Source organism: Candoia aspera, chromosome 2 (assembly GCF_035149785.1).
Source record: "Candoia aspera isolate rCanAsp1 chromosome 2, rCanAsp1.hap2, whole genome shotgun sequence".
Classification (NCBI taxonomy): Eukaryota; Metazoa; Chordata; class Lepidosauria; order Squamata; family Boidae; genus Candoia; species Candoia aspera.
The window spans coordinates 139234558-139260679 of record NC_086154.1 but is presented as its reverse complement, the minus strand read 5'-3'; the positions used below and the strand labels follow the sequence as shown (position 1 = coordinate 139260679).

The following is a 26122-nucleotide window of genomic DNA, read 5'->3' as shown; positions in this document are numbered from 1 at the left end:
CATAGTTTCAAAATGTGACTCTTAAGCTTTGCTGATGAATCTTGAGGTAATGATGTTGAATGGAAAATGGTCAACTCAATTTTATTATAAAAATATCCCATAATTATTTTTTTAAGTCAGATTTTAAAAACAAGATTGTTGAGCTATATCCTTGATTTTCTTTACATGCTCGAATCCTCCTTGCAGCTTGTTTCAGTTCTGTTTTGCTTTTTTAGCTACCCTTCACCCTTAATATTTAGGGCTAAGGGGGGACCACAACAATAACTAACCAGGCTACCTGGGTAGCTGGCTGGGAATTTCTGGAATTTACATTGTCAATACAGCTAGAGGACATTCTGTTGGCAAAGTCTGTATCTGGAAAATTCACTGTGTGTGTGTGTGCGTGCATGGGCCCACCCTCTTATCCCTTCTAATGTAATATGGATAAGAGGGCTGCAATGAAAAGCTATCTCAGCTGGGTATTTTTCCTCCCAGCTGGCATGTCTGTCTGCACATACAGTTTTTAGAAGATAGTGGGCATCTTTTTTCTGTTTGGATTTGTGGTTCCAGCTGTTGCACTCAGTGTTCATGTAGGTGTGTATATTACATACTTTTTCTTAGGCTGCTGACTAAGGGTGAAATGGGAGAGCAGGGAGCCAAGGCAGACTTACTTTCCTGGCACAGCCTGACCATCCTCGTGCAATCTCGCTTAGCCAAGCATTTAGCCCTTGTCTAAGTTGAGTAAATGGTTATTTACTCAAGAGAAGATTCAGCAAGAAAGACTGATAAAGCTCTGTCAGCAGCACTAATTGACTGGTTCCTATTAACATGATCATTAGGCCGGCTATAAAAGATCTTTATTGCCGGAAAACAGTTCAACAGATTGGATGCTGCAATTTCCCAATGGTAGTTTGTGCAGTTCCCAGGTGAAAGAGGCCAACCCCTTTCCCTCTTGAAGAACGTCAGTTTGTTAGACCTTAGGAAATGAGAAGATGGGTTAGCATTATTGAGAAGAGTCAGAGCAGGAGCTGGGTTAGCTGAGCTGGAAACTAGTGCTCTTGAATTATTGGAGGGTCCTTCTCCTCTGAGGCTTCCATCTAGTAAAGCTGGGGAGAAATGTGATCTCATCTTGGAAGGTGCCACCCAAGACTTTTTGAAGAGTGGTCCACAGCAGCAGTGGCATTTTGGTTCTTTCAGAGGCAGCAATAAATTTTGGCCAGAGTGGCCACCTTCCTTTACAGGTTGTGAAGATAAAAGTAGGGAGGTTGAACCAGTCTTCTTGGAGAAAAGGCAGCCTAAAAATAATTATATGATCAAATCATTGTTCCAGTGGGGAGCGAGAACACTCTATATGTTTGATAACCTCATCATGGGCATAAATGCGATGTTGAAACTATTTCTAGCATGGAGATGCAGCAATGAGAAAAACTTCAGCTGTGCAGAGTAGCAGATTTTAATGGCTATTGCTTGATTTATCCACATTACCTCAGTCTGAACAACACAACAACAATGATTGCTAATTCACTCCTGGTTCCACTTCAGGATGGTGGGTATTTTTCTTTGAAGGCCCCAGATAGCTTGAGACCAAAAATCGGCAGGAGCCCTTTTTCTTAAGGCAGGTTGTCCAGCGACGTAAGGACTTCTATTGAAGCGCTATTCTAAGAGTTTTCTTCTTTGGAAATGTACATGTGAGGGCAAAGCAGGGGGCTTTTTCAGTGGTGGCCCCCTGGTTCTGAAATACTCCTGCTAAGAAGGTTTGCCAAACATGTCCGTAATAGCTTTTAGACACTGTACGAAAACGTTTTTACTTGTGTTGTTGTTTATTCGTTTAGTCGCTTCCGACTCTTCGTGACTTCATGGACCAGCCCACGCCAGAGCTTCCTGTCGGTCGTCAACACCCCCAGCTCCCCCAGGGACGAGTCCGTCACCTCTAGAATATCATCCATCCATCTTGCCCTTGCTCGGCCCCTCTTCCTTTTGCCCTCCACTCTCCCTAGCATCAGCATCTTCTCCAGGGTGTCCTGTCTTCTCATGATGTGGCCAAAGTATTTCAGTTTTGCCTTTAATATCATTCCCTCAAGTGAGCAGTCTGGCTTTATTTCCTGGAGGATGGACTGGTTGGATCTTCTTGCAGTCCAAGGCACTCTCAGAATTTTCCTCCAACACCACAGTTCAAAAGCATCGATCTTCCTTCTCTCAGCCTTCCTTATGGTCCAGCTCTCGCAGCCATATGTTACTACAGGGAACACCATTGCTTTAACTATGCGGGCCTTTGTTGTCAGTGTGATGTCTCTGCTCTTAACTATTTTATCGAGATTTGTCATTGCTCTTCTTCCAAGGATTAAGCGTCTTCTGATTTCCTGACTGCAGTCAGCATTTGCAGTAATCTTTGCACCTAGGAATACAAAGTCTTTCACTGCTTCTACATTTTCTCCCTCTATTTGCCAGTTATCAATCAAGCTGGTTGCCATAATCTTGGTTTTTTTGAGGTTTAGCTGCAAACCAGCTTTTGCACTTTCTTCTTTCACCTTCATCATAAGGCTCCTCAGTTCCTCTTCACTTTCAGCCATCAAAGTGGTATCATCTGCATATCTGAGATTGTTAATGTTTCTTCCAGAGATTTTAACTCCAGCCTTGGATTCCTCAAGGCCAGCTTGTCGCATGATGTGTTCTGCATACAAGTTGAATAGGTAGGGTGAGAGTATACAGCCCTGCCGTACTCCTTTCCCAATCTTAAACCAGTCTGTTGTTCCGTGGTCTGTTCTTACTGTTGCTACTTGGTCGTTATACAGATTCTTCAGGAGGCATACAAGATGACTTGGTATCCCCATACCACTAAGAACTTGCCACAATTTGTTATGGTCCACACAGTCAAAGGCTTTAGAATAGTCAATAAAACAGAAATAGATGTTTTTCTGAAACTCCCTGGCTTTTTCCATTATCCAGCGGATATTGGCAATTTGGTCTCTAGTTCCTCTGCCTTTTCTAAACCCAGCTTGTACGTCTGGCAATTCTCGCTCCATGAACTGCTGAAGTCTACCTTGCAGGATCTTGAGCATTACCTTACTGGCATGTGAAATGAGTGCCACTGTTCGATAGTTTGAACATTCTTTAGTGTTTCCCTTTTTTGGTATGGGGATATAAGTTGATTTTTTCCAGTCTGATGGCCATTCTTGTGTTTTCCAAATTTGCTGGCATATAGCATGCATTACCTTGACAGCATCATCTTGCAAGATTTTGAACAGTTCAGCTGGGATGCCGTCGTCTCCTGTTGCCTTGTTATTAGCAATGCTTCTTAAGGCCCACTCAACCTCACTCTTCAGGATGTCTGGCTCTAGCTCACCGACCACACTGTCAAAGCTATCCCCGATATTGTTATCCTTCCTATACAGGTTTTCTGTATATTCTTGCCACCTTTTCTTGATCTCTTCTTCTTCTGTTAGGTCCTTGCCATCTTTGTTTTTGATCATACCCATTTTTGCCTGGAATTTACCTCCAATGTTTCTAATTTTCTGGAAGAGGTCTCTTGTCCTTCCTATTCTATTGTCTTCTTCCACTTCCGCGCATTGCTTGTTTAAAAATAATTCCTTATCTCTTCTGGCTAACCTCTGGAATGTTGCATTTAATTGGGCATATCTCCCCCTATCACTGTTGCCTTTTGCTTTCCTTCTTTCTTGGGCTACTTCTAGTGTCTCAGCAGACAGCCATTTTGCCTTCTTGGTTTTCTCTTTCTTTGGGATGTATTTTGTTGCCGCCTCCTGAACAATGCTGCCAACTTCTGTCCAGAGTTCTTCCGGGACCCTATCTACTAAGTCCAGTCCCTTAAATCTATTCTTCACCTCCACTGCATATTCCTTAGGAATATTAGTGAGCTCATATCTAGCTGATCTGTGGGTCTTCCCTAATCTCTTTAGTCTGATCCTAAATTGTGCAAGAAGAAGTTCGTGATCTGAACTACAGTCAGCTCCAGGCCTTGTTTTTACCGACTGTACAGATGTCCGCCACCTTTGGCTGCAAAGGATGTAATCAATCTGATTTCGGTGTTGTCCATCTGGTGAAGTCCATGTATAAAGCCGTCTCTTAGGTTGTTGGAAGAGAGTGTTTGTTATGCAGAGTGAATTGTCTTGGCAAAATTCTATCAGCCTGTGTCCTGCTTCGTTTTGTTCTCCTAGGCCATACTTACCTGTAATTCGAGGTGTCATTTGACTGCCCACCTTAGCATTCCAGTCTCCTGTGATGAAAATAACATCTCTTTTAGGCGTGTTGTCCAGTAGGTGCTGCAGATCCTCATAGAACTGCTCTACTTCAGCTTCTTCAGCATTTGTGGTTGGGGCGTATATTTGGATCACTGTGATGTTAGATGGCTTGCCCTGAATTCGAATTGAGATCATTCTATCATTTTTGGGGTTGTATCCAAGCACTGCTTTAGCCACTTTACTATTAATTATGAAGGCTACTCCATTTCTTCTGTGGTCCTCTTGTCCACAGTAGTAGATCTGGTGGTCATTTGATGTGAAGTGGCCCATTCCAGTCCATTTCAGTTCACTGACGCCCAGAATGTCTATCTTTAATCTTGACATCTCACCAATAACCACATCCAATTTGCCCTGGCTCATAGATCTTACATTCCAGGTTCCGATGGTGTGTTGATCCATAGAACATCGGATTCGCCGTTCACCACCAGCACCGTCGGCCGCTAGCCGTCCTTTCGGCTTTGAGCTAGCTGCGTCATCACGTCTGGGGCTAGTTGAGCTCATCCTCTGTTCCTCCCCAGTAGCATTTTGACCATCTTCCGACCTGGGGGTCTCATCTTCCGATGGTATACCGACATATCTCTGGTTGTACTGATCCATTTAGTTTTCACGGCAAGAATACTGAGGTGGGTTGCCATTACCTTCCCCAGGGATCGCATTTAGTCTGACCTCTCTGTCATGACCTTCCCGTCTTGGGTGGCCCTTCACGGTTTAGCTCATGGCATCATTGAGGTGCTCAAGCTCCAGCACCACGACACGGTAACGATCCTTTGCTGAAGACGTTTTTACTTAGCTAAGCATTTTAAAATGGCTGTGTTTCAATGTTGGGCTTGATTCTGAAGCTTTTAAATGGATATGGCTTATCACGGGTTGTGCATTTTGGGGAGATCTTACTGGACAAAGAATGGAATAAAAATAATGTATATAATGATCCAGAAATATCCAGAAAGAAAACTCCTCCTGGGTTCTTGGGGGCAACCCAAAAGTGTATCAAGGCTCCCCCATATACTTGGCCATGTGTTAAAATAATTGGATAATGTGGCTCAAGATCTGGGAATCAGTTTGAGGTTTCCATTCTGCCTTGCAGGCAGGCCCCAGCCGCATCCTTGGAGGGGCAGGCAAGAGGGGGCCAGACTGACAAGAACAGCATCACAGTGTCACAATGCAAGTCACAAATGCATTGTGGTGTCACTTCAACTCCCAGAATTCCCCAGTTCTAGTGGATCCCACCCTAAGTAAGGGGTTGGAGTAGATTAACTGATTAACTCTAAACTCCCTTCCCACTCTCTTACTCTAAAACATGTTTTTATGATAATGGACTAAGTGGAATTAATTTTTTGCCAGGATGACCTCCTGCCCTAGTACACATGCCCCAAAGGGGTGGAATTTGCAGCTGATGCCCTGATGCTGCTTTCAACCTTCTGCTGAAAGCAACAAGATTCTGCAGACACAGCAGGCAGGCCCTAGATTCTGGACTGCAAGACTAGGCAACCAGTTCATTTTAACTGCTTACAAAATGGCAGTTCCTTCTGAAGCAGACCCCCATAGCTGATTAACATAGCAAATTATTCCAGGAGGGTACTTTTTACAGGGAGTGATGCTTTGGAACCAGAAGCGAAGAGGTTAAATACCATTGGGAAGCATGGGGTAATGGACTGGCAAGGACCCCAGTGAGCCAGAGCAGGAAGTTGCATCAGCCACAGCTGTCAGCTGGTGTAGGCATCAATGGGGCTGCAGGATGTATATGTGAGGGGGTGGAGGGAAAGAAGGAGGGAAGCACAAAGCATATCTGAGCTGGCAATCTTCAGACCTTCCTTGTACATGTTTCCCTTGAAAAGCAAAAATAGCTGTGTTGATCAAAGAGGGAGAGAGAAAAAAAGAGGGAAATCCATAATCCAGAGTTGGGCACTACACTGCTACCTCTCCAAGATGGAGAAGGCTGCATTTGTTAGGACATTTGCTAACTTGTTCTTGCCTCTCATATCAGGAGAATGCTAGATGCTCAAAGCCACATTATTATTTCATTTTGAATTAAAAGAGTACAGAGGCTGTGCTCCCACAACCATTTACAGAACGGATCCAATTGCCCGAGTTCTCACAACATGCTAAATCAGGGACTAGATCTACTGCCTGGATTTCTGCAATATATCAATCCATAAACTAGCTGAACAGGGTTTTGTTTGTTTGCTTGTTTAATTACTTAATAAGCCTATATGGCTGCCCTCTCACCAAGCAACTCTGGACAGCTAACAAGGTTTATAAACATCTGAAGAAGGTAATTGATAAAATAATAAAATATGATAAGGTAAAACATATTGCTAGCATCGTGAATAAACTCAGCCAAAATCTTGTGACCTCTTAAGTTCATGGCCCAATACGACAGGAGCCTGCTTCAACAGATACATTGTTATGTTTCATTTGGTTGGAAGGGACAAGGTTTTTCTCATTGAAAGCAACAGTTTTGCATCTCTAGTCCAAGGATCTCATAATCGGCTGCAACAATTTAGAGTAGGGTTCCTCAGCCAGGGTTCCGGGAGAGGTCAGTAGTGGTTCCTTGGGAGATAACGATTTATTTTAAAAATTATTTCAAATTCAGGCAACTTCACATGAAAGAGGTAAGTTTCATTCTTTATTTTCAGTTTAAAAACACAGTTAATGCATATATACAGACCTACCCATGAAACGAATATAATAATATAATAACTTTGTAACCTCTGGCCTATATTTGAACCTGAATATTTCCCCGAGGCCTGAAAAACATTTCAAGGGTTCCTCCAGGATCAAAAAGTTAAGAAAGGCTGATTTAGAGGGTTTTGCACAATACTGACCTAAGTCCCCCTTTGAGATTTTAATGTAGAAATGGATAGCATTGGCCAGTTGCTACAGCAGGGGAGATGGGGCAGGGGAGAGCAGTGGGGAGAAGTCTGTCTGTCTGTCTATCAATCACATTTATAGACCGTCACAATCCTGAAGAGCTCTTGGCAGTTCGTAAGATAAAATACATGGTAAACAGTATACAAAAAATTCTCTTCTTAGTGGAGAGACATTCCATGGGAAAATGCTACTAGGTTTATAAAAGATAGAAGGAGTCTGGTAACGCCTTTTCCAACTCACAGATGTATTAAAAGGCCTAAACTTTTGTGAGCTGCATAAATCTGTGAGTTGGAAAAGGTGTTACCAGACTGCTTCCAATTTTTTGCCACTATACACTAACATAGCTTTCCTCCTTCAGTGTCTACAAATCTTGAAGCAGCTTGAAATATAATTCAAGAAATTAAAATAGTAGGTTAAAATGAGAATTTATAATATAATGCAACAATCAGCATTATACTTGGGTGGAGGACCACCAGGAAATCCCAGAGATATAAACTAGACTTAGAAGTTTAAAAATTCCAGGAGGCACTGGCAAATCACAGTATCCTGGAAGAAAAAAGCATGGATGTGTCACCAGGAATCAAACTTGATTTTAAGGTGACTTCCCCTTGATATTACAGGTAGTCCTCATTTAGTGACCACAATTGGGACCAGCAACTTGGTTGTTAAAGTGAAGCAGTTGCTAAGTGAACGCATGACTGCTTATGATCTTACTTCAGCTTTCCTTTGCTTTACAAACCTGTGAAGGTCGTAAATGTGAGGACTGGTTGCAAAGTTACTTTTTCATCACTGTTGTAAGTGAGGTCGCTGTCCAAAGCAGTCACTAAATGAGGAGTACCTGTTGTTACCTTATCTGGGCTGCAAAAATCTGGAGGACCACTAGATGGCACAAAGAATATAGAAATTCTGACTCCTTGCAATCGTATAGTAGTTGCTGGATTTTTGCAATTCAGATATGGGAGACCTACTTTCTTATCATCCATGTCTATTCTGAAGTTGACCCCCTGATAGGTCTATAATAGTTGAACTGCAAAAATCTGGACAACTAGGTGATTCATCTAGTGGTCAGCAGGCATTTTCCAGCCAAATATTGTAGCCCTCCTCACCAGCCCTATAGCATAATTCACTTGACGCAGTTAGCTATTGACCCAAAAGTTGCTGTTTAGGACTTACTGTGGCTGCTCAATTTCTCCAAGAAATGCCTGGTATCCCATGAGCCCTTGCATGAGAGGAATCCTGGCAAGGCTTCATAATATCCCCAGGCACTTCCCCGTTGGTCAAAAAAACCACAGGATAGAAAGGGACAGGAAGGAAGCTAGGCAACCCGCCAGCCCACCGGAAGTCCCTGAAGCCCTGATTCATGCTAAACATGCACCTCCTAGTCATGTTAGCTGTTTGTTCTTCTGGCAGTCCCCTTCCCCTGTCTCCCTTCTCTGCTGTATTCTATATTTACTGAGCCTGCCCAGCATCACCCTCCTTCCTGTCCCCTGCCCAAACATGGCCATGGAGGGCAGGGGGGGAGGAGCCCTGCTTTCCCACCCCAACTGTCTGGCCAGTCTCCCCAAAGTGGCCTGTGAGAAGAAAACCACGCTCACACAGGAGAACAAAGCCTTTACTTAGGGGGAAAAGAAAGAGTGGAGGAGGAAGCAGTTCCTGATCAGAGTCCCTCCTGGTGTTGGATAGCAACCCAGGAGGAATGGCAGGAAAGACATGTGATTCAGGGCACACCTCCAGCACCTGTGACCATTCACAGTTACAACAGTGATGAAAAAGTAACTTTGAGACCAATCCTCACATTTATGACCTTCACAGGTCTGTAAAGCAAAGGAAAGCTGAAGTAAGATTGTAAGCACAGTTGCAGTTTCACTTAGTGACTGCTTTGCTTAATGACCAAGTTGCCTGTCCCAACTGTGGTTGCTAAACGAGGATTACCTGTATTGTGAGAACACAGTCTTAGTATATGCAGTCACAGTTTCCTCTGGATGCACTGGAGATTTAATAGTCCTTTTCAGATGTCTGAGCTCTTTATCCTGCATATGCACGTCAAGAAGGGAGATCAGGCTTGGCTCTCATTGTGTGCCTTCACTGGCTTTTCTGCAATGTGCTCACAAGATGCTTGTACACGCCCAGGCATCTCTCTGTTGGAGGAGGCAACCTGAATCTGTGGAGTTGTCCCTCCCCCCCTTACATGCATTTACTGGTGGAATCATGAACATCTGGAAAGGTCAAATGTATATTTGTAATGTTTGATTTATTATAAACATACAAGCACCTAGGTGCTACAACCAGTTGACTCTTTACTACATGTTATTTTATTATAGGGAGAAACATTTTTTGCACCTCAAATTCTCTAATTTAGTGTATTGCATCTGTACTGCTACGCGTACACCACCCGTTAAACAAGCACTTATTCAGACTGCATCTCTGGTGAACTGTCCATTCAGGAAAAATATGAGCTGTTAAAGGGCATTTCCTGTCTGGAATAATTTTTGGCAAAACTATGATAAACCTGCTCACTGTAACCAAGCTGTAAATTTACAGCATCATAGTAGAGAAGTTACTTTCCACTGATAATACATATGACAGTGATGTGTGCGAAGAAAGTAGTGTCCTAGGTATGTAGCGACTGATGAAACTCGGTTCATAATATGAAGTTTTTCCTGAGTAAGGGAGTATCAGAGTAACTGAAACAAAGATAACAAATTGAATAGATATAAGAAAGACAATTACTAATTCAGGAGTTGTCTAGAGTCTGAAGTACAATTATTTTGCAAAGATATCCTTTTATATGATTGATTGATTGATTGATTGATTGATTGATTATGTGTCATCAAGTCATTTTTGACTCCTAGCAACCATACAGATTTTCTCCATGACAATCTGTCCCTAATCTGGTCTCCCAACGGTGCACCCATCGCCACCGTAACTGAGTCCATCCACCTTGCTGCTGGTCGTCCTCTTCTTCTCTTTCCTTCCACCTTTCCCAGCATCAGAGCCTTTTCCAGAGAGCTGGGTCTTCACATCATGTGTCCAAAGTTGGGTAATTTGAACTTGGTCGTCTGTGCCTTGAGTGAGAACTCTGGTTGATTTCTTTGATAATCCATCGGTTGGTTTTCATGGCTGTCCATGGTATTCTCAGGAGTTTTCTCCAAGACATCCATTTATAGGCCAGCATTTAAATAGCACAGTCAGTCAAGCGGTAATCTAGATCACCTTAATTATCTGATTATTTTTCCTGTTTTAAAACTCCCTCCAGGCTTTGCATGTTTTTGCACGTTATCCATCTATGGATTGCCATTGGCACTATATGCACCAAGAATCTGCAACCGTTTTTCACAGGTCCTTGTGCGAAAAGCTCTTGATTCTGTGGCAGAAACATCTGGACTTAACCTGGGACTCACTCATTTGCAGGTTGCTTTTCTCCGTGTTCGGAATCCCTGCCATTCTTGTAACCATGGAGAGCATGGTGGTGCTTGACTCTGTTGGTGTGGGAGACCTGGTGCTGCTGGAGCCGTTGACTGAAGACTCATTGATGCAGAACTTGAAGAAGCGCTTTGAACATAAAGAAATCTATGTAAGGGGGGGGTGGGGATACGGAGAATAACAGAGCTGGGAGCCTTTTCACTTTAGGGTCAGGAAGAACCTGGGAAACTGGCAAGCAAAGAGCTACGACGATGCATGCAATCAGAGCAGCTACTTCCACCATCACAACCACCACTATGCTCCCAGAAAGGGAAAAGAAAGAAAGGATATGACCAAGAGAAAGGGCCAAGCAATTTTCATACATATTGTCATGTGTTCGTTATTTTGCATTGCTGCAAAATGGGAAAAAAAAATGCGGTAAAAGGAAAGCAATACATCTTAGCAAGGAGGATGGCCCATGGACCTTCTGTCCCTTATTGTGGATGGACAACTTTGGCTGATGAAACCAGGCGATCCTTGAAATAGAGAATGTCTTCCATTTTGAGAGCAGCCATCTCTCAAAATGGAAAGGAGGATGAGGATGATGATGATGATGATGATTAGATTTTTATTCTGCCTTTTTTATATATAACTCAAGGCGGTGAACATACCCAATGCTCCTGCCTCCTATTTTCCCCACAACAACAACCCTGTGAAGTGGGCTGGGCTGAGAGAGAGGGACTGGCCCAAGGTCACCCAGCCGGCTTTCAAGCCTAAGGCAGGACTAGAACTCACAGCCTCCTGGTTTCTAGGCCAGCACTTAAACCACTACACCAAACTGGCTTTTGTGCAGAGTTTATTCAGAAGTACCTCTGCACAGTGTGTTCAACCCTAGGAAAGATTCAGAGGGTTCCAACCTAAGAATATGTGTATTTTAAAGGAAGTGTTTTCATAATCCCTTTTTATTAATAAATTCTGCTTCAAAACCCAAGGTAGGACAGGCCCTTAAGTGGATACAATGCATCATCAGCAGAGAAGAACTTCTAGCAATGCAAAAATTAATGGAAACATTCAAGTTAACTTGCTTGTACCTCCTAAGTGCTAATAATTTGTTCCTTGTATCATTGCCATTATTTATACATAGTACACAAATATTTAATAAGAGATTTGAAATAAAGAGGTCCCAACCCACAGCAGTTTCTTCCTTTTAAAAAAATCCATTAGATCCAATTTAACTGTGCTTAGCACAGGAGATCATTGAAAAAAACTGAACCTAATTGCCTTGCCTCATCCATGGCAAGTGGAGCACCTTGATCTCAAAAAACAGAACAAAACAAAAAGCAAAAAAACACAACACTAAGCAGAGTGAGACCTGGCTAGGACTTGGATGGGAGACCCCCTGATTAGACTGGGAAGTTGGGGGATAAAATCCTATAAAGGGGCCTTGGCAAAGGACTTGCATACCTTTTCAAAGAAAAGAATATGGGTTTGTCCACAAAATCATCAGGAGATGAGCTTGATTCAAAGGAGTTTTCACTTCTTACCAGATAAAATAATCTTCCCTTTGTAGTCTTCCTGTGCTTTCTTTTTCCTTAGTGCAACAGAACATGCACAGGGGCCATTGGTTGGTAGCATGAGGGACGTTCTTCTAGAATCACCACCTATCACAAGGGATGGAGTGGAGGGAACAAGGGAAAGTGAAGGAGCCATGGGAAAAGGAGGGAAGAGAAAGGCCAGTTGAGTGGGGTGGCAGGGTCCCACTTAATCAGAGCCCTCCTCTTTCATACCTGATTTATAGCAACAGGCAGAACCCAATTTCCTCTACTAGTTCTAGAAAGCTTGGGTAAGGGGACATGATACAGCTAATATTGGGGGGATCTATGGAATTTATTAAATCTACCTGGCTCCATGTTTTAGGGAGCTTTGGGGCAAGAGACCAGCAGTGGGTGGACCTGGGTGAACCTCCTTCCTCACCAGCAATAGCAGGACTGGCCCAAGACATTTTGTTGCCAGAGCCCAAACTCAGGAATCTGCCTTCTCTTGGTCCATATGCAAAAACTGCCTGGGCTGGTGGATTGCTCTGTCTTCTTGCTCTTTCTTGGCAGTGGTCACTGAGCAGTTGTCTTGCTCTACTCATGGCTGGCTGGGGAAAGTCCACACATCTTAAAAGTTCCCAAGATTGAGAAACACTGCTCTACTCTCTGTGTGGGACCAGCCTGTTTGCCTGCCAAGCAGAAAGCCCCTCTGCCTCCTTGTTCCCCTGGTCCCCCTGAGCCAGAGTGAAGGAGCAGATGGTAGTGGTGAACAGAAGGAACAGATCCAACCTTTGACTCTTTCCCATACAGCCTGAGCTCTGCCATCTTGCTAATGAGAACAACCTATTTCTGCCTCACAGACATATATTGGGAATGTGGTGATCTCACTGAACCCATATCAGCCGCTGCCCATTTACTCAGCAAAAATGGTGGAGGAGTATAAGAACTGTAACTTCTTCGCTGTCAAACCCCACATGTAAGTGAGATGCTGATGGAGCGGGAATTATAGTACCCAACAACTCTCAGGAATGGATTCCAGGGAGAAAGCAGGTCCTAGAGGGAATCAAGGCAACAGCCCTCCTCACTCTTCTCCCTGTGTTTGCACAGTTATGCCATTGCTGATGACGCTTATCGCTCATTGAAAGATCAGGACAAAGATCAATGCATCCTTATCACCGGGGAGAGTGGAGCTGGCAAAACAGGTGAGTGAGAATTGGCTGGGTTTATCAAGAAGGGCATAGAGCAAAGAAAGCACTGTATGGGGAGGGGACAGGAGAAAACCAGGCCGGGTTGTCCATGCATTGAGTTGATCAACTGAAGACACCAAAGGAGCTGGGAAAGGCTTCAAGGAAAGAGGTTTCATTGCGCAATCACCCTGTCCCATTCTCAGATTTTGTGGGGGGAGGATGTTCTGATAACTTTGCCTAACTTCTGTAGTTCTACTTCTTCTGTCTTTTTTCTTGCTTGTGCTAGGAGCTGTGTATCTGAAGCACTCAGGGATGAGGAGAGATCAATACATTTTTCAACTGTAGTCTAAATAGCATGGGAGCAGACCATTCTTGTGGGGCTCTCTTTAAATAAATTCATTTTAATATGAGCTTTTTCAAATCAATAAAGCAGAATATAGAAGCAGGAGGGGAACGCAGGGGCAAAGTGGTTCATTAAAATTAGCTTAGTGGCACTGCCCGATGTCAAAACTACTAATTTAAGCAAACTTCCACAGCCTGGGGATGTACTGGGCTAGAATACCCCTCACCCCTAGTCAGCAAATCCTACTGGCTCCATTCCTTGGGATGATAGAAGTAGCTGTGCAACCAATTTGGGAGTGCCAGGTTGGAGAAAATTCCTCTAGTGATTGATACTGCTTCGGTGGCAAGTCACATGCAAATTATTCCTCCATGAGGAACATTCTCCTGATTCTCATGACTGGTATAATAGATTTGCCCTCTCTCCTGCCTAAATAACATAAATCAGATGCCTACAAACAATTCAGAATGAAGTTCTAAATGCATTCCATAATCATGAAGAGGAATTCTCTGATGATAAGAAGGGTTAAGCAGTGGGACAGTCTGCCTCAAATTGTGGTCTCTTTACCAGAGGTTGTCCACTGGGGGCTGGATAACAACCTCATTAGGGATGGTTTAGTGGTAGATTCCTGTGCTGAGTAGAGAGTTATAGAGGATGACAATATCATGCCCCTTCCCTTTCTTTTTGTCCCTTCCAGTCAGTTTTGATGACTGTCTGGATGAGTCCCTGCACCTTTTTTGGCAAGATTTTGGAAGTGGTTTGCCCTTGCCTGCTTCCTAGAGCTATGAGAGAGGGACTGGCCCAAGGTCACCCAGCTGGCTTCCATGGCTAAGGTGGGACTAGAACTCACGGCCTCCCGGTTTCTAGCTTGGTGCCTCAACCACTACACCAAAACTGGGTCTTTTTTAATGTCCCTACTAAGTCATATATTCTATGACTGATTCTGTGCTGCTCACACTTTTTCTCCATTAGAGGCCAGCAAGTTAGTAATGTCCTATGTGGCAGCCGTATGTGGAAAAGGGGAGGAGGTGAATCGTGTCAAGGAACAGCTGCTACAATCAAATCCTGTTCTGGAAGGTATGTACTTGCAGCCTTTGTAAAGGATGGGAAAGGGAGGGAGCAGTTATCCAGGACTGGATCAAGGCTTTTCTATGCTTAGAGCCATTCACTGGGCAATTATCTATTATTACATTTTCCTATAATGCAAAAGGCAGTATTTTGCTGCTGAGAAAGTTCAGTTCTTCCAGCTAAGCATCTAGACTGCATTTGCAGTGGTTACAAGGACTGGTTGTGGTTCGCAGCTGAGTCAAAGACCTGTCTTGAGCTGGCAAAAAACTGCATCAATATAAGATTTGCTGCCCATTCTGGCAATCCCTAACTTACCACTGGCATGATTTATAGGGCAATGGGATTTATAGGACACAGGCACTGGTGGATTCCCTTGGTCTGGTTTCCTTCTGCTCCTGCCAAACATTACCAGTCAGTGAGAAAACATCAAGCAATCATGCTTCTTGGGACGTGGGGGAGGAAATGTGTTTATTTGTTTATAATTTCAATTTCTACAGCTGCTCACTCATAGAAGGCTCTTGGTTAACAAAGGTTAAAATCAAGTTTAACAGAAAGTCCTTTCCTTTTTTTGCAATCCTGGGAGCACTGGAATATTCATATAGTTCCTTTACAATGAAAGAGACTGAGTAGTGAACTGGGTCCCCCCTCTCTCCTCAGCGGAAGTGACTGACCTTCCCCAACTTCATCTTCTCCAGAAGTATCCTCAACCTGATGGGTTGGACTTCTTCTTCCATATGCCTACTGGCTATGCTGGTGGGCTAATGTCTAATACATTTGGAGGCACTAAATTGGGGGAAAGCTGATGCGCTGAAGGTGGTTTTACATATTGTTGCTCTACATCAAGGTTCTCCAAAGTGGTCAATATCGACCCCCAAGGGTCGATGGGACTATCCACTGTTGTGGCTGTTGCTCTTATTATTCATAATATTATTAGTTAAAGCAGTATGTGTTAAATTATTTTCATATAATAAATGTTTGGGGGTCAATGAACAATCTAAAACTTCATGAAGGGGACAATGAGCTGAAGATTTTGGAGACCCCTGATCTATACTTACCAGTATATTGTCTCCATAATCTTGCTCCAAGGCTGTATAATACCATGCTGGCAACAGCTAGGCTAGCCTGTCCAAGTCCTTCCTAGGGAAATGTGCATTTTTTCCCCTTCTCTTGCAGCCTTTGGGAATGCCAAAACCATCCGCAATGACAACTCCTCCCGATTTGTAAGTACTTGATGGAGAATGACTACGTAGTGGAAATAGCACAGCTTCTAATATTTCTTAGAAAATATGCCTTGTAAATCTAGACTTGGGAGCAAGTCTAGATTTACTATCTTTCAAAGTCCTGGCTCCTGCATCAAAATTCTGCAACTTAGATTGTGTACAAGGAAGAACTGGATGATCCAACCTGCATAAATGATAAGGGTCAATTAAATGTTCTGCATAATTTATTCTACTTCTGCTCATCATAGAGGCAGGTAGATTTATAAAGCCTTCTCTTTTTACTTTCAGAAGTGGTATGAGTGCTCTTTTATTCTCTCTCTCTCTTTCTCTGTCACACACACACCGACCTTGACTTCTGAGGTTTCTCCAGGTGCACAATTCTATTTTTGCTGTTTGGAGGGCTAAAATCATTTTTAAGAAGAATAACACGATCAGGAGACAGAATTGTGAACCAACTTGTACAATTAAATCACACCTAAATCACCAAATCGTGTTATCTAGACAGCCCTGATTTCAGAAGAACAGAGTGGACAAATAAAAACTGTTCCTGGAATTTACTGAAATCGCTTTTGGGTAGAGCGACATTTCTGAGAACAGGAGAAACTGCTTGTTTTGGGAGCAGCTTTGGCATCAGTTGTGGATAAGGCTGAGCGTCTGCAAGACCGAAAGATAAGATTGTTGTATTCTACAGTCAGTCGCTCATACAAAACATAATGGAACGTTGCCCTGCGAAACAGTGGCCATAAGGGAAAAAACCCACACAGTTTAAACGTGTTTCTAATTGGACATGTTGTAGCTCATGAAAATACGTAACAATGAAAGATGTTTTCATCTCTCAAAATTTGTAAAATGGTGTTGCAGTAATGGGGCTTTAGAGCAAAGACGTGAAAGGAAAGGGGAGTAATCTTATCGCCTTCCCATGCCAATTCTCTAATCTAGATCCCATTTGTAACTTCTTGCTGCACTGCAGAATATATAATACATCTCACATGTAATTTGGCCCTTAGTAGTAGGCGGCACTATTGCAGCCGAAAGACTCCCCACAACCCGGGTTCGATCCCAGTGGGAGCTGGAGTCTCTCTCGGGTAGCCGGCTCAGGTCGACTCAGCCTTCCATCCTTCCGAGGTCGGTGAAATGAGCACCCAGCTTGCTGGGGAAGGTGACGACTGGGGAAGGCAATGGCAAACCACCCCGCTCTATAGTCTGCCAAGAAAACATTGGCATCCCTCCAAAGGGTCAGACATGACTCGGTGCTGGCACAGGGGACCTTCCACCTTTCATCAGTTACTGCCTTTGGGTAATTTCCAGAAGAGTAAATGTGTCAGTCCGTTGCAACAAAACCAACAAGCAGTCTTGTGACACCTTAAAAACTAATCTATATAGAGCTTTAAAAAAGGAGAGTCTTTTAATCAGGCTCAACTCCTGATGGACACAACCAGGCAACAGTACAGAAATGGGCTGCCGTTGCCTTCTTCTGCTAGGCTGAATGCAGCCTAACCTAGAGCCCTGGCTGTCTCCCATGCGAGCAGGCCTGATGGGCTGGGCTGGGCTGGGCCGGGCTGGGCTTCCAAGCTCAAACAAGATCATCCAGACACTGCCACCTGCTGAGGCTTTTATTGTTCACATCATAACAAAGAGATTAGTTTTTCAAATGTCACAAGACTCCTCTGTTTTCAGACAGTTAGTTTTAAGTGCACCCACCTGCATGTCTGTGCAATAACTTGAACTAGCCAGAAGCATAAAAAAGGGGGGTTGGCCTCCAGATCTTTTAGGGATTCAGGCATCTCATTTGGCTGCACGTGAACAACATGTTTCCCTTCTCTTTTTTTTTTTCTCCCCAGGGCAAATACATGGATATTGAGTTTGACTTCAAAGGTGATCCTCTGGGTGGTGTCATTAACAATTGTGAGTGTGACCTTCCAGAGCTTTCAAACAGAAGGGGACCAACTGCTAAAACTGGAGTCTGTAAAGAAGAATCAGATTTGTACTGTTTACTATACTGGAGGAAGTCTTTGCTAACATGGAATGAGGAAATGAATTATTCATGATATATGTGTGTACTTTCTAAATTAAGGGCAGGCACCTCCCAGCAAAGGTTCTGTGCCAGCACAAAACCAGCTTTAGACTTATGCAGTCACATCACATAGGTGTTGTTGTTTCTCAGCTCGCTCTGCTACGGTTTATTTGAAACTGGAGCCAAGTTGCTATTCTCTTTGCAATTCTGTAGCTTTGTGGAGCTTGTGGTGGATCTGTTTTCCAGCTGGTAGGAATTCTTGACTCATCTCCCATCCAAGTACTAGCAAGCCTGACCCTGCTTAGCTTTTTGAGATGAGCTAAGGTGGGATAGGTGCTACTGCCCAGGAGGTCATATATTTGATTGCCACCCGACAACAGAAATTCTGTGCCATTATAGGAGGGGTTGGCCTCCAGATTTGCTAAATGGCAACTTGCAGCATTCCTCACCACTGGTCTGGATACTAGAACTGCAGGAACTAAACTTCAGCAATATCTGGAGGTCCACGGCTTTCCTAGTCTTGTGCTTATTTACTTATTTAAATAATTTATATGTCCACCCATCTCACAGAAGGGACTCTGGGTGGCATACAGAGATTAAAACAAAACACACAACACAAAACCCACAGCGTCCAAGGCTGAAACAGTAAACCCCAATCACAAAAAGAAAAAATGTCAACAACAGCAGAGCCTGCTTAACCTCCTGGTCCAGATGCCTGTATTGCAGTGATCACATAATACTGACAGCATGAATGAATGAAACAAGGGAAGGGGGAAGCTGCCCAAACAGGATAGTACAACTTGAGAGTACCATGGTCTTCCCTGGATGATAGAGGACATGTTTCAGCCATCCATAGGCAGAGGGAACAACCTAGCCTTCAAGTCTCCCCTTCCAACCCTTGCCTATGTGTTTTTATTTTCTCATTCTTGTCCTGTGTTTACTTGCAGACCTGCTGGAGAAATCCCGAGTAGTGCATCATGTGAAGGGCGAGAGAAACTTCCACATCTTCTATCAGCTCCTATCTGGAGGCTCAGACCAGTTGCTCAGTATGTCTTTCATACATGAAGTCTCTGTGACTTGGGTGGGATTAGTCCCCATACTCCAAGAAAAAAGAAAGGGACCCAAAGAATTCTTTGAAATAAGGGGGATGCAGGAACAATCCATTGCTGGAATTTGGAAAACTCATTTCAGGAAATGTTGAATCTTCTCAACTCATTGAGGTGTGGCTAGACAAAGATGCTAAACCATTTCTTCCCAACAGCTGGGAGCACACAGAATAGCAGGAATCAGGGCAGCATTCCTATCCAGGTACATTGTACAGATATCTCCATCATACTTCCCCACCAGCAGGCTAATTGACCATGAGAGTTAAAGTCTAATACAGTGTTTCTCAACCTTGGCAACATTAAGATGTGAGGACTTGAACTCCCAGAACTGAAGCAACGCTGGATGGGGAATTCTGGGGGTCGAAGTCCACACATCTTAAAGTTGCTGAGGTTGAGAAACACTGGTCTAATATATCTGGAAGATATCAGATTATGGTAAACTGAGTTGTGCAAGTTATACTTTTGGCTGAAGATAACAGGCCATGTTAAAGCCAAGATGTGGAATGTCTACTTTTGGTTGAAGGTGATTGGCACATGAGAACTGAAAAAACATTATAGCACCGGGGGGGGGGGGGGGAACTTGAGTTAAAGTGGTTTGGGGGTAGGGGGCTACTCAAGACTCCATCTCCATAGTTCCTTCTCTTCAACAGAACAGCTGAAGCTAGAAAGAAACTTCAGCCTTTATAACTACCTCAACAAGGAGGGTGCAAGCCTGCAGGGCACCGATTTTGCAGCCAACTTCAAAGCTGTTCAGGTATGGGTTATATTATGTTCTGTGTGCAATATATAATATAAATTATATTGGCATATGGGCAAAAGAAAGCCTACACATACTAATAGTGAAGTAATAATCCAAAATTGGATTCCTGCATTGCCAAAGAGCACTACTCCCACAAAAGAGGGAGGCACCAGCCAGCTGGGGTGAAGTCAGTGTTCTGTGGAACTGCAAAACAACTTGAAAGAAAATTAAGGGAGAAATAACCCTCCCCAAAGAAAACAAAACAAAACAAAACAAAACAAAACAAAACAAAACAAAACAAAACAAAACAAAACAAAACAAAACAAAACAAAACAAAACAAAACAAAACAAAACAAAACAAAACAAAAGCTTAATGGGAATTGACCATGCCCAGTGGTCAGAAAATGCTGATTGGTTGTTGCAGAGAAGAAACAGAGAAGAAGGAGAATACACTATCCTGAACGGGGGCTCCTTAAGCAGAAGCCATCCTAGTATACTGCAACATGCACTGCAATATTTTGTTGCAGGTCCCACTTTTCAAAGTATATTTCCATGAATCCACAAACTAGTCTCGAGACTCTTTGAACTCCATGTAGCTGAGCCACCTAAATCTGTTCCCCAGATCCTTCTCATTGGGTACCCAGGCATTCCCTGAAAATACCACGGGACTCTGCTTCCTATCTCAGTGCTATTATGCACATACAGTTTTGCTGAGATCCAGAGAGAAGTGAGTTGTGGTCTTTCGGAGGTTCATGCTCTTCCCTGGAACTTTTTTCATGCAGGATGCCATGCGAGCCATTGGCTTCACATCCTCACAGATGTCAGAAGTGCTGGAGGTGACCGCAGTCGTCCTCAAACTGGGCAATGTGCAATTTGGAGAGCAATTTCAAGCTGGAGGGGCACAATCTTGTGTTATCCAGAGTGACAAAGGTAAGTAGGAGAGAAGGATCATTCCCAGGGCTATGTAGGAAATTGATGGCATCGAACAAAAACAGTTCCTTTCGTGAACACCTGCCTTCTGTGTTCTGTTGCCTTAACAATCTCATTCCTGGGCACACCACACAGAGAAGCCAGGTGGTCATTGTGGATTTACCTTGAAAATAGCTTTGCAATAGGAGCTGTGACATCAGCTGTCTTGTGGAAAACAGCCAGTAATGTAAGGCTGTTGGGGAGGCCATATATATTTCTCAGATCAGTTGTTCCAGAAGATCTTCCACTTCTGCTCAAAGCCAGATAACTGTATCTCCTTCCCCTTCTTTAATATTGAACTAGGCAACATGTGCCATCGGTTTCTCCAGTCCTGTCCCCAGCAGCCAGTCAAGTGGAGATGAGGACACAGAAACCTGCAACAGTTTGCTGTTGTTACATCAGACAGTGGTTGGGTTTCTGCAGTGCACTTAACCAAGTCAGCTACAGATCTGGTAGCTGCACTAACATGACACACTAAGCTTGGTTAGTTTTAACTGTCCTTAGAAGTTAGATGGCTTAGGGTGCTGTAGTAAACCCACCCCATCTAGGTGGGAAATGATCCTAACTTGGTCATACCCATGACAATCCCAAGCCATGCTCACCACAGGTTCAAACCCTCCTTGCCAGTGTGTGGCTTCCTAACTCACTATTGCACGCACTGTTTCTTCCACATTCTGCATCTGCAGTGGTACAAGAGATCTGTCAGCTGATCCAACTGGATAAAACGATACTGGAGCAAGCTTTGTCCTCTCGAACAGTGGAAGCCCATCAGGATAAGGTGGTGACAACCCTGAATGTCTCACAAGTGAGTGTTGGGCAGGTTTGTGTGCATGAGATCTCTGAAATGTTGCTGGTTCCCAAGCAGAGGTGTTAATTGTGATAATTCTGTTCCATGCTGGAAAGTGTACTTGGCACTCAGCATAACCCATACCTCAAGCACAGATTCATTGGTTCCAGCATAAAAACAACAGGATTCCAGACATCTGAAGTTACTTGGATGTTGCAAAGAGGGGGATTGTTTTGCAGGTAGCACTATCTTGATTTAGTTTTCTTCTCCAGAACTAACAGAAGTTGACTCAGACTAATAGAAGTTGATTGATTACTTATTCCAGGGAGTCTTTGAAAAGAGAATGCTCAGACAGCTTTCACTGCTGAGTTGCTCTTGAAATATGCTTTAACTTTTAGTTTTAGTTTTAATGTGGGTCAGTGTATAGTGAGTGTTTTGTTTAACTGACTTTAGGAGAAATGCAGCCTGACTGATGTGAGTTTGATTTAGTGGGACAGGAACTGTTTAATTAGTTAGATGCTGGACAAGTTAATTTGAAGAGCATGAAGGAAGAAAATGGGCCAGAGAAAGAGCCATGCTGAAATAGCTCTTCAGTATAAATATGATTTCTTTGGTAAAAAGGCAACAATGCCTTCGAGTTGAACTCAGCCCCTAGTGACTACATGGACAGGTCCACGTAGTTTTCTAGGCAACCACGCAGAAGTGCTTTGCCATGGTCTTCTTCCAGTATTTTCTTTTTAATTCCCAGTCTACCCTACAGGCAGCCCGCTCACTCTGCAACAGCTGGCCCACCCTGGTCAGCATGGCCCTCATCCTGTTAACATTCTGGAAGGCAGTGAAAACTGTGCTCTTCCCTAGGCCCTTTGCTGAGAAGAACCCCAGTTAGATGGACAGTGGCACTGGGGGGTTTTGAGGCATTGCTTAAAGTTGAATGGTTTTATAATTGTAAATAGGCTTAAATCCAGAGAGCAGGCAGCACAGAAACAGTTGTACAGTATAAGCAAACCAACAAATAGAAAACTTGGGAACCAATCGCTTTATCTGCCTCTTCTCACCAAACGCTACTTGTTTGTATCCATGCTATGTACAAATGTATATATTTTTTCTGCTGCACCCTCTCACTTCAAATAGCCATGAGAGTATTAGTTTTGTGTACTAAAAAGTAGATATCAAGGTTCTGCAAGTTCTGTGAGTATACAGGGGATAACTGATGGGACTAAAACAGCTTTAAATGTCGCTTAAACATGAACAGTAGACATGCCCAATGAATATTTAAATCTGGAATGATTGTTTCCAGAGTTCTAGGGCTGGGACTAAATATTTTTTGCAGTTTATTCTTTCTTAGCTTCTGAATGGCTAACCATCACTGTCTTTATTCCTAGGGCTACTATGTGCGGGATGCCCTAGCAAAGAACATTTATAATCGTCTCTTTAATTGGCTTATTAACAGGATCAATGAGAGCATCAAAGTGAGTATGCTTCAGCCCTGCTTCTGAGCATATATTTAGATACCATTCATTATAACTGAATGTCATTTTGAGATCTTTTAAGAATGCTTTCACCAACCTGGTGTAGAGCGACCACTCCCAGAATTTCTAGCTGGCACAGTATGTCTTTGCCTTTTAAGTCAAAGTGTAATCTAACCCAGCTGGAGGCACTGTGTTTGAGAAGCATGGCTAGAGCAATAGATTAATTTCCAGTTTTTGTCAAGAAGGCAAAAGGTATATAGAAATTAAAACTTTAACCATGGAAAAGAGCACAAGGGTGTTCCAGTCGTAGAGGAATACATAGATGGTCTTTAAAAAGATATGCAACAGCTGTTATGAAATCATCAGCTTAGCCTGGAAAGATGGGAGTGGGTGAGGAGGAAGCTAAAAATTGCCCTGCCTTGATTCTCTTTGGTATAAGGGGGGGGGGAGAGAAAAACTTTCAAGATTTGATTTTCATACCATACACTATAACGATAGAGTGCTAGTAGTTCTTGTAGACATTGTAGGAGAACCCTGTCAATTTATGGTGCAAGAAATCAGGAGAAATCTGATAGGATCTTCTCCAACTAACAAATTTCATTAAAAGCCACAAGCTTTTGTGAGTTGCAGCTCACTGGATCAGAAGCATAGAGTAGCATCCAATGAAGTGAGCTGCAGCTCACAAAAGCTTGTGGCTTTTAATGAAACTTGTTAGTTGGAGAAGGTGCTACCTGATTCCTTCTGAGTGATTCTTGTGGTGTCTGTTTCCTGACCTGGGCTATCTGAAGGGGTGACACAGTAAGACTGCCTCTTGCAGCCAGTAGTTCAGCTGATGGGGGAGCTGCATTAAAGAGCCAGCAGTTCCTAACAAGGAGAAACAGATGTCTTGCTCTGTATTGGCTGTTAATTTCACTGGGGGGTCTTTGGGCAAGATGCTTACTCTCAACCTCACCTTCTTCTTAAGCTTGTAGAGAGGATAAAATCGGAAAACAACACTTTAATTTTTCCTGCTTTCCAGGTGTGAGTTGCAAAAATTAAACCATCCTTCAGTATTCAAATCCCTTTCACAATTGGCTAGAAACTGCATTTCAGTGTAGACTGGGTGCATCTAGTCTCTGAATCACTGAAATGTAATCACCATGAAGTACATGGCCATGGCCTGCCATTTCATACATTCCACTTTAAGATTCATTCATTCATTCATTCATTCATTCATTCATTCATTCATTCATTCATTCATTCTGATTTATATAGCCGCCCATCTCACATGTGGCTCACAAAGCTGAAAACAAAAAAGGAAATAAATAACAAAAACCAACAATATCAAAAAACAGTAAAAAGCAGATTAAAGCAATTAAAAACAATTAAAAACAATTAACCATTATCTATGAAATGTGAAATGTGAAATGTAAAATGTGGGAGAGTACCAACCAAAAGCTTATGTACAATACAGCCATCTCACCAGCTCCATACCACCCCAGGATCCCCAGGTCCTGGTGACAGAACCATGTTTTCAGGGTCCTCCGAAAGACAGACTGGGTTTGGGCCAATCCAACCTCAGGGGATGATGTTCTAGAGGGCGGGCACCCTGGCAGAAAAGGCTCTCCTGGATCCCATTAGATGAAACTCCTTAATAGACAGGACCCATAGCATATGCCTTCTGCTGGACCTGATGAGATGTATAGATGTAGCCAGGGAGTGGTGGTCTCTCAAATAGCCTGGCTCCAAGTCATGTGGGGCTTTATAGGTCATAACCAGCACCTTGAATTGAACCTGGAAGCAGACCAGGTAACCAATGCAGTTCATGGAGCAGAAATGTAACAAGCCCTGATCTTGGAGCATACTTGATTGCCCCTGCTGCTGCATTTTGCACCAGTTGTTGCTTCTGGATGCTATTCAAGGGCAGCCCTATGTACAGCGCATTACAGTAATCCATATAGAAGGTGACCGGGGCATGAGTGACAGAGAATAGACCCTTCCGATCCAGGAATGGGAGTAAATGGCATACAACCTGAAGTTGGAGGGACCCCAGCTAGGCAGGTCTGCCATGCATGTTGCTTTGCAGGTACTTGGAGTAAGGTGGAATACAGCAATGGGGTGTGGGGTTTTTTTTTTCTTTCATGCTAGAACTGGTGTTCTTAATCTGTCTTCAGGATGCAAGCTACCCCCAGTTAAATGAGAAAACTGGGGATACCTTCAGAACATTGGGATTCTCTGAAATTAATCCTCACCTCCCTCCTTTTTCTTAGGTGGAAACAACTGAGCGGAAGAAAGTGATGGGTGTTCTGGATATATATGGCTTTGAGATTTTTCAGGTAAGTGTTGGATATCCCTGGAATTCTCTTCCTGAAGACATGGATTTAATAAAGAACTGGGAATTAGGTTCAGAATTGACTGAGGTATGCTGGTGCTTTAGAGTGTGTGTGTGTGTGTGTGTGTGTGTGTGTGTGTGTTTAACCCATTCAGTGGTGTCTGATTTTCAGAGACTGCCTGGGCAAGTCCCTGCAGTTTTCTTGGGTGTATAATTACACTGAAAAACATCACAGGGGAGATCCAGATGTCCCAACCCTCCATAATTTAAGTCAAGTTCTGACATATATTTGCTATGAGAATCTTTTGATTTTAGCAATAGTGCAGCCTGGTAGATTTAGCCAACAAATCACACTTACTATACACTAGCTTCTTTTGAAGTGAATCAACTTACCCTATATATTATATGATATGAGTGGTGTGTTTGTGTGAGTGGAAGCCTAACTAGCTAGATGAGAACTGTGCAAAGCATTTGTAAAAGGGGCCCTTTGCAAAGTGCACTGGTCTAAGCAAAACACCCCTCTTCAAAGCACTGAAGCAGCCTTGTCCTCCAGAAAAGTTGGTGCAGCTTCTTTGAAGGCCTTTCCCACCCATCTTCATACCTGTACAGGCACTTCCTGGACAGAGAACTGGGTCAGTCTTCAAAACCACATAAGACTTTGAAAAGATGTGGCTGCTTTAACAAAGATGCATGCTTTGATAAATGTGCACCAAATTACAGCTCATTTAATGTGACCTTAAAAAAGAAAGTTTGACAAACTGCACTTGACATGACAGCAAAAATAGCAAGAACGAAACTTGACAGACTTACAAGAAAGAGGATCCGAGAGAAACTGACACAGATTCGTTCATCCGTAATCAGGAGAGGAA

General features: G+C 43.2%; 1 protein-coding gene across 3 annotated transcripts in view; it reads left to right on the top strand.

The window, feature by feature from the left end:
• LOC134490668 (unconventional myosin-Ia-like) overlaps window positions 1-26122 on the top strand; it is a 55197-nt gene that overhangs the window by 7682 nt on the left and 21393 nt on the right. For all 3 annotated transcript variants that reach the window (XM_063293870.1, XM_063293868.1, XM_063293869.1), the window contains exons 2-13: window positions 10518-10680; window positions 12904-13019; window positions 13151-13245; window positions 14543-14647; window positions 15812-15858; window positions 17700-17763; window positions 18820-18918; window positions 19629-19732; window positions 20500-20647; window positions 21373-21491; window positions 22856-22942; window positions 25192-25257. In XM_063293870.1, coding sequence (XP_063149940.1) covers window positions 10561-10680; window positions 12904-13019; window positions 13151-13245; window positions 14543-14647; window positions 15812-15858; window positions 17700-17763; window positions 18820-18918; window positions 19629-19732; window positions 20500-20647; window positions 21373-21491; window positions 22856-22942; window positions 25192-25257 — 1170 coding nt within the window. In that variant the 5' untranslated portion in view covers window positions 10518-10560. The remainder of the gene's footprint in view (window positions 1-10517; window positions 10681-12903; window positions 13020-13150; window positions 13246-14542; window positions 14648-15811; window positions 15859-17699; window positions 17764-18819; window positions 18919-19628; window positions 19733-20499; window positions 20648-21372; window positions 21492-22855; window positions 22943-25191; window positions 25258-26122) is intronic.